Consider the following 9,305-nt stretch of genomic DNA (forward strand, 5'->3'; position numbering starts at 1 on the left):
GAGAGAGAGCTTAGGAAGTGGGTTTCCACCCTGATTGTCAGAGGTAACCCATGCTGTGCTTAGAGAGATACAACATCTCACCAGAAATATCAAGCTACTTCATCAAAATCAGGGAATCAAACTCAGGTCTTCTGCATGTGATTGTGACAGCAAAGTGCCTAACTTCTACACCACAGAAGCCGCTGTTCTTGCTGTCCCCAGTTCAAAACCCAAAGATACTGATATCAATATTACACCAAGCCAGTTACCAGTTGGCCCACAAGAATTACATGACACAAATGAAAATTTTATTAAAATAGAAGTGATGAAAGATAATTTTATTTCAATAAGCAGTAAGTAAAAAAATACGACCCAAAATAAACAATAATAGAAATACAATATTTCACAGCAAGCGGAAATGTTTGGGAGGAACTCACCAACTACTGGCCCAATGTTTCTTGTTCAAATACAGTCAAACCAGCTCTAACAGCCACCTGTATAAGACAATCACCTGTACAAACAGCCACCTCTGTAAGACAATCACCTTTACAAACAGCCTCCTTTGTAAGACAATCACCTGTACAAACGGCCACCTGTATAAGACAATCACTTGTACAAACAGCCGCCTCTGTAAGAAAATCACCTTTACAAACAGCCACCTTTGTAAGACAATCACCCGTACAAACGGCCACCTGTATAAGACAATTACCTTTACAAACAGCCACCTCTGTAAGACAATCACCTTTACAAACAGCCATCTCTGTAAGACAATCACCTTTACAAACAGCCACCTCTGTAAGACAATCACCTATACAAACGGCCACTTATGTAAGACAATCACCTGTACAAACGGCTACCTGTACAAATGACCACCTGTATAAGACAATCACCTATACAAACGGCCACCTCTGTAAGACAATCACCTTAACAAACAGCCACCTCTGTAAGACAATCACCTGTACAAACGACCACCTCTATAAGAAAATCACCTATACAAACGGCCACTTCCCAGTGCATTTCTTTTTTACATCGGAATTTTCTATGAAAACCACCCGTTGTCAAGGAGAAAATGACCATCTTCTTAGACAGATTGACTCGTACACAGAGTCATTAAAAATGTAAGTAAACACAAGAAGGAATGGGAAGGGGCCATTTGTCCAGGTGATTATCTTATACAGGTGGTCATTAGAGTAGGTTCGACTATAATGACACTGAGTAAGACATTCACTAGTCTAAGATAGCCACTTTTTTTTCTCTCCTCACAAATGGGTAGCCATCTTCGTGTCAATTTCGACAATACATTAAGTACAGAGGTATATTTATATGAGAGCCTATTTATTATTGAGGGGTACACCCTATCAAGTTTGATAGAGGCAACTCTCGTTGTTCACTGGATGACATCAGGCTCAAGCTTGGTTTATGTTTTACTTGGGGGAAAACAACTGGAATTGCCATAATAACTTTCAGACAAATCTTTTTTAAATGATCTATTTCAGAAATAATACCTGACTTAAGTTTTTTATCATCCAGCGAAACATAAATTACATACATGTACAAATATAGGACACATATTTCTTGAAAAAGTGGAGTTATCTCTTTGAAGCCTGAGTGTGTTATAAAAAAAGGATTGATAGCAAATATATCTAAGAATCAAAATGAACCAATAATCATAAAGATGTCAAAATAAGAGTGGATAAATCGTGAAGGTGGTATGGAGAAATATCACATTGAAATATGGAAATGGAATGCCTACCAAGTAAAATGGAACAGTTTCACGACAAAATATGACGTATCCATTTTTCTGATATTTAAAAAATAAGGAAGATTTCTATTCTACACTCAAATATTGAACAAATCAGAGCAACTTTGTTTTTAAAGCAAAGATGATGACAGGATGAGCTGATATTTAAAATAAAGGGGACATTTAACTTCTAATCGTATCCTTTACATTCTTGAGATCTCCCTGCACTTTTGATCAAGTGTTTTTTGTCTACACAGATTTAGAAAAAAAGATTTATTCAACAAAATAACATAAACCCATATCTGACATAGAATAACAATTTCAAGAAAAATATCTGGTCCAACCTGAAAAAATGATAGCAAAACTAACAGATAGGGGTATTTAGTAAAACTAACTGTATCTGCAAGTCAAATACAACTTAATTTCCTTACAATCTGTATATTTGTCTGAATAGTTACTTTTTGACTTTGTTCAGCATTAAACCATAATACAACTTGTCTTTGCAGTAAATTAAACAAGGAGGGCTGAAAAGAAAACAAATATTAAAGCACAACAATGTGGATGATTGGTGGCCTCTTTTTGTACATTTCTCTATAGAAATACCTTTACTCTTTGGCACTTACATAACCTGTTCATGTCGCAATTGCTGTAAAATTTTACTAATTCTAAAACAAAACAAAATAATTATTTATCATATGTGAAGCAGCATGGTGAAATCAGGCGTTTGCCAAAGTATTAAAATCAAAGATATCGGCATTTTCTCTCCAGTTTGACAATTTTTTTTTAAACTTTGTTTTTTTTGGCTCAACACCTTTTATGTCCATTTAAAAACATATTTCTGGGTGGATTTTACCCCAAAAAAATTTATGAAAAGCACAACAAATGTAAATTTTCAGTTTCCAAGAACTCTCAAGGTGTGTATTTTTCCCCCCTAAAAAACGGTCAAATGAACAAGCTTTAAGATAAAACCAATAACAGCAGATGCCTAAAGATTGACGAGCGCCTGATTCCAGCACGTCATGACAGATATGACTTAGAATAGTCAGGAAGAGAGAGAACCTTTGACAATTGTTTCTCCACCACAAGCAAAGTCCTGTGACTCAAAACAAAGATCTTAACTGGCATGCAGAGGACACAACGCAGATTGTCAAGAAATGTCAGTGACTTATGTCATGTTTTGTTTAAAAAAAGAGCGTCATTTTTACTGCAGATTTTTACAAAATGGAAATTAACATTTTGTGAAAAATGAAGTCAAATCTTGAATTCACTTCTCCTTGCCACATATGAGGGTAATAGTTTCAGCTTTGCTCTAAAAAATGGCATTTGTCCCGTTTTGTCATGAAACTATTCAAATATATTTACTATTTGTATATATAATATTGCTTTAAATCTCTCCCTTCGCAGTATCTTTCTCTCTATCTCTGGCATTTCCACTTACTCTAGCACTTTTATTCCCGCAGTCAGAGTCATACAAATTCACTCAAGTGGAAGTTCACATGCGCATGCACAAACACAAATATAAGTAAATTAAAAATCTTTCAATCAAAACTATTTACATGATCTTTGTCTTTGTACTCTTGGAATAAAAAAAAATAGAACAATCATTGTGAATGATTTCCAAAGCAAATATCATGAAGTTTTTAACAATAATAATTACAAAGCACAATGTGAAATTTGCATAGCACATAATGTCATACATTTTAAGGCCTCCTTTTACCAATTATTTATTTCATCTATCAGGTAAATACATATATTTTAACACCAATTGTGAGAGAAAAAGCAAAATAAGCCTCCCCCCCCCCCACACACACACATACACAAACACACATTACTCCTGTACAAATGTAGACACAAAAAAGTGTTCAGGCTCGAGTGAAAACCATACTTTTGAAAAAAAATAAAATAATTTACAACCTAAGATAATGCCAAAAGCCTCTGCTCATGGAAGAAATTAAGATCATTCTGTCAGTACTCATCACCTCCACAAGACTAACTTCACATTATGACGCATTAACAAAGAATTGCATTCAATTTGAACATGAGATGTGTGAGGTATATATAACTCAAGAATAAAAGCTTCTTTTTTATTTGCTTTAATTTTTAAAAAGCTTTGTGTGCCCTTGTGTGAAACTTGTGAACCACCCGGTAGATTTACCAGGAAAATGTAAAACTTAATGAATTGTGAAGGAAGACTTTGATTTCGCTCCAGAACATGAAAATTTCTCCTTGTCACGGTAATACATTTCGTTCCAAATACAAGAACAAGCATGCACGCACTCTCGCACACAGACGCACACACGTGCGCGCGCGCACACCCACACACACACACACACACACACACACACACACACACACACACACACACACATACACACACAAACATATATTCAGATTTACAGCAATTCACCACAGGCTGTCAATAAGCTACAAAAAAAGATTACAACAATGCTGTGCTGTGATGAAAGATCGATTAGGACTGAAATTAGACAGGGTAAATTTTATACCAGGAATGAGATTTCAATTAGGATTAAAAAAGAAGGAAGATATAAAGTGATGGGCCAAAACAAAAATGAAAAAGGATGCTCTTCAAAGAAAGCTGTACAACACACAGACAGCCAGAAACACCCACACACACACACACACACACACACACACACACACAGGCACACAAGCACACACACACATGCACATAAATGATCTCTTGCCAATGTAAGGTTCTTCTTAAAATATATAATACCATGCATGATGAGATGACGAAACGTGACCACAATCAGTAGAATGAATAAGTTAAAAAGGAGAAAACCTGAAAGCCCGGATTTCAGGACCATTGGGAACAATTTCTATTGCTTAATCTATCACGGCGCTGGACATAATACCTGGTGACAAGACAAAAAGGTTTTTCCAAAAGAACGCCGATAAACCCATTATGATTAAAGGTAGAAACACCACAGCTATTTCCTTTGTAACAGATTCGCACAGAAGGCATGCCGTTGTCCTATCCGTTTATTAATATTTTCAGCTTTTTGAAAAGAAAATATCTCATAATTTTTTTAATAATGTTAATATTTAAAAGTTTCTTTTTTTCGGATACCCCTAGCAAGAATAAAGTAAAAGAGTTGTCTCTAGATACAAAAACACACAACTTAGCGGAGAGAAGAAAGCAAATGTGCAAGGGAAACATTAGAAATACCAACTACAAGTGAATTTTGGCTCAACTCTACAAATTTCCTTCCACAATGTTGTTGTCTCCTGACAACTTTTAACAGGTAAAAAAACATACAATGGGCGGCTACATCCTTCAAAGCAGCAAAAGTATTCCTGAATTTTTCGCACAATGGAAAGCAGTCACAATAAATCTGACATAACAGTACAAAAAGTTAACTTTACAAAATTGCATAGTGGATTGCAATCATAAGAAAAACTCTCATAACAGCAAAAAAACTAATTAACTTAGCAAAATCGCACGTGGGATAGCGATTATGATAAAACTCGCACAACATAAAAAAACAACTCACTTTACAAATATTGGATGACAGGCATGGTCTTGATTTCTGTCCATATGTTTCCTTTAAACAGGTAAAATATATATATATATATATGTAAACCTTAAGTAGAATGGCACAAAAATTTGGTCTTCAAAAACAAGTCATAGCGGGATTATACCCATCCCATGACTTCCAGATTTCCTTCCAGGGTCCTCATAACTGCACCAAAGTCGTGTCTCCGTCAAAAGGTTTTCGGTTTACAAAAGTCTCAGCTCCGACTAATGCAGGAGGAGAACAGCAAAGACTGTGATGACAGCAGCTGTCACAAAAGTAAAGCTCGTCTGAAGGAAAGATGCACCTAGGGAAAGAAGGAACAGAGAAGAATTTTTAATCTGATGGATCAGTGGGCACACCTGGGCAAAACTACCTGGGCTCCTATATGCACCAAAAGCCCACCTGAACATACTGGTCTGCAGTTAAAATGTACTTGCCCCAAAATTTTGACAATTCTTTAAAAATTGCAAAAACTTAACTAGCACAGGCAGCATCTTAAAAATAAATGTGAGGTGTGCTGACAGAATGAGTTACTTCTAGCAGTCAATGGAGATGTGAAACAAAAATAAACACACCAAATTTGCAGATTTTTAACAGATGTCATTTTCCTCAAATATAACATGTCTTTATCATTTCATATACTAAATTATTCAAACCGAACTTACAAATTTCATGCATCTATCTGAGTCCATAGGGTCAAAATCTGACAATTAACTCATTTTATTAGCAAGCCTGATATTTGACATTGGATTTGCGTTGGCATCCTTTATCATCTTTTTTTTTAAAAAGGCATTTTGGGAAAAGATACACTACATGTGCTGCACAGGCCATCACCTTGCTTTAGTTTTTTCTCATACTGGTGACTTTAAGGGTGACTTGGGATAACCCAAAGGGGGGAGGGGGGGAGGGGGAGGGGGGAGGGGGGAGGGGGGGGAGGCCCGTTACCAAACCCATGGCACAAGGGGAAGAAGAACATGGTTTACAATACATAACAACCATGTGCTTTAAAACGCTATCTTCTCCCTCAAACTCGAATCCAGGGGGAAGTTTAAAGTTAAATCAATTTATGAGAGATCTAGAGGAAATTAATGGAATGGCAGAAGCTGATACTATCATGGTGGACAGTTGAAATAATAACATAGATAAGGCCTGTATACATGTACATTTACATATTATAGTTTACTGTTGGTACTTTGAAGAAGACTACTGTGTTCATATTTGGAGGGAGCTCATTACGACAGAGACTACTATAGAAAAATAGGGCAGGGGAAGGGGAAGGGGGGGGGGGGGTATTTAGACAGCAAAGAGACAATTTTTTCTTGACAGAATGTATAGCACATCAGAGTCCACAGAGTGTGTGCTGAGCAGTGTTCTTTCATTAGGAAAGTCTATGATGTGATAATACTGCTTGTAAAAAATATTGCATGATGAGGTTAACGTTCAGCACTCAAGGTTTTTTAAAAGTCTTTCAAGTTTACATTTTTTGCGGACAACGGCTGTTTGTTCATCATCCTGCGCGTTTAGCAATCTGCTGGTGGTCACATTCTCTCGCACTAAGTGAAAGTAAATTCTGACCACCAACACCAGCTCTGCCACATTTTCCTTGTTAAAAAAAAAAGTAAGCTACAGTTAAACTCTCACAAGTTGGTACATCCACTGATTGGACACTGCATCCTTTTTCCGTGTTTTTCAAAACAAACAAAAATTTGTTTTTCCCATTAACCATGAATACCTGCTTGCCTACCTGTACAACAATTCTATTTTTCAATATCAAATCTTTGATCTTTTTAAAAATATTTTAATGGGTAGTAATGACAACTTGTAGCTTTAAAACATGTCTTTTTATGTTGGAACAGTAAATAGATCTGTAGTTTCATCAGAGCTTGCTGTAACAAGACAGGGAATATGCTTACAACATGTACGAGTTAAAGACTGTGATCTACCTTTATCGTGGCCAAGTTTACCATTAAGGGAATCCATTTACATGTTAAAAGACATGCGAGGTGAACGACTGGTTTAGGACAGGTTGGATACCAGCTCTCAATCTTTTAAAAGACAGGTTGAACAGGTTTTTAACGACGCAGAATGTCAGTGTATCTGAACAACAACAAGAAGAACAGCTGCTTTTCACTTCTGAAAAGCTCCCTATAATGTTGCTCTGTTTGATGGAAACACATACTGGTTACATTCCTTCCTGTGTGTCTTTTTTAGCTTTCGTAAAAGTTTTATAGCACTTGAAATACAAATGGGTCATATAGGTGCTGAAGGTTATTAGAGTTAGAGACGCTATAAAACAGTAGAATACACAAAAAGAAGAAATAGAAATAAGGATAATAGATGTTTCATAAGGAAAGAGGAGCAAACCACACCACAGCCCCCACTAACCACCCACTTTATGTGTGTCTGTCTTTGCTGGTGTGAACAATCTTCCAATGAAATAAACGACATTCTCACACAGTTTCAGCATGTTCTTTATATTAAATAAACAGATCAGAAATTTGTTTATTATAGACTCATTCCAGCTCTTACCATCCCCTGGCCCCCAGGTGTGGGTCACAGTACAGTTCCTCTCGTCTGAGCCGTCGTGGCAGTGTAACAGCCGGTCACATCTCTGGCCAATGGGCACACACATCTTGCCGCTGTCACATGTGAAGTTCGTACCTTGCACACACTGAGACAGGTCAAAGTTGGGAGGCAGAACTGAAAACAAACAAATATTGTTTTATTTTTGTCTTAGTAAGCGTTTTATGGTACTTGCAACACAATAAGGTCATATAAGTGCAGAAGATTTCAGGTGTTTAAAGAGAGTAACAAACACAAATAAAGAAAGAGGAGAGAGAAGGACGATAGATTTCAATAGGAAAGAAGGAGAAAACTCCACCAGAACACCCATAAATCCCCTGCAAACAAATGTTTTAAACAATTCTTAATAGCAATGGCTCATAAATAGTGGGCTCTTATTGAATGTTATAGTCTTATGTGAACGTAAGAAAAGGAAATCCTTTTATAATGTTTACAAAAAAAGAGTAGTGCATAAGACTCTTCATTTCCTAATAACATTAATGTTTGTCTGTCTGAGTAAAGAGAAGCGCATTGACACAACAATGGCTGTTTAGCGCTGAGAAAAAAAATGACAGACAGACAGAAACAACAGAGGGAAAGTTATGAAGTAGGACCTACCAGTGGCACCCTCAATCTACCCACCTACCTAATAACAGTATCCACTATTTACATGCTTCAACAAAAACATTGCTGTGCTATATATCTGGCCTGCTGAGGAAGTTGAGTAATATTTTCCAAATAAGGAGGTGTGAGTGACCTTTGAATACTGCAAAACAGGACCAATGAAAGGCATATGAATCGCACATGTTTTAGTAATTATACAAAACAAATGTTTCACACCATTCATAAATTTCAGAGATTGCAGTCATGAAACACATTATGATTCTTCTCTGTAGTAGGTTATAAAAGCAGGAGAGGAGAAAAAAAAATTAAAATAACTAGCAGCATAAACAAAACCAAGAAACATAAAAACAACAAAAAAACAACAAGGACAGCAGCAAATGAGATGCAAAAGCAACACAATGTACATGTCGTATTCCCATCTACAAAAAACAAGAACACTGACACCATAACCACAATAACGATTAAAAAGTTATCATAAACATTGGGCTAGCTGTTCACATGTACTGAGCACAAAATTGGGATTTTGAACTTTTTAAAATGCAGTTTCTTAATCTGTACTAGGCTATTCATTGCATATGCTCTAGAAATATTTTGTTGAAATTCAAAAGATGAATATTGAAAAAAAAAGCAAGAAAAAAAGAAAAAATATAGATCTATGCAATAAAGGTTAGACTGTTAACAGAATGAAATAGTTTTTCCTCTTTCCAGAAAAATGTTGTTACCTGGACTTGGTACATAATTTGAACAACAAGCCAACATGATAAATGTAGCCACAGTTGCAACATTTAGAACATGATACAAAACAAGCATTGCCACCCCCCAAAAAAAAATAATAAAAAAATAAAATAAAATAAACAAAA

General features: G+C 36.0%; 1 protein-coding gene and 1 long non-coding RNA gene across 2 annotated transcripts in view; both read right to left on the bottom strand.

Annotated features, from left to right (window-relative positions):
• Positions 1–296: 296 nt before the first annotated feature.
• LOC106012897 lies at positions 297–718 on the bottom strand. Its single transcript, XR_001185186.1, has 2 exons — positions 623–718; positions 297–523 (listed from the first exon to the last, which is right to left on the bottom strand). It is a non-coding gene; the product is annotated as an uncharacterized LOC106012897 (long non-coding RNA).
• Positions 719–3,363: 2,645 nt separating this feature from the next.
• The window catches only part of LOC101858437 (adhesion G protein-coupled receptor B2), a gene marked incomplete at its 5' end in the record, with an annotated part of 9,337 nt that continues 3,395 nt past the window's right edge, over positions 3,364–9,305 (bottom strand). The window contains 2 exon segments of the mRNA XM_005106741.3: positions 3,364–5,563; positions 7,789–7,959. Coding sequence (XP_005106798.2) covers positions 5,484–5,563; positions 7,789–7,959 — 251 coding nt within the window.

Source organism: Aplysia californica, unplaced genomic scaffold (genome assembly GCF_000002075.1).
Source record: "Aplysia californica isolate F4 #8 unplaced genomic scaffold, AplCal3.0 scaffold00554, whole genome shotgun sequence".
Classification (NCBI taxonomy): Eukaryota; Metazoa; Mollusca; class Gastropoda; order Aplysiida; family Aplysiidae; genus Aplysia; species Aplysia californica.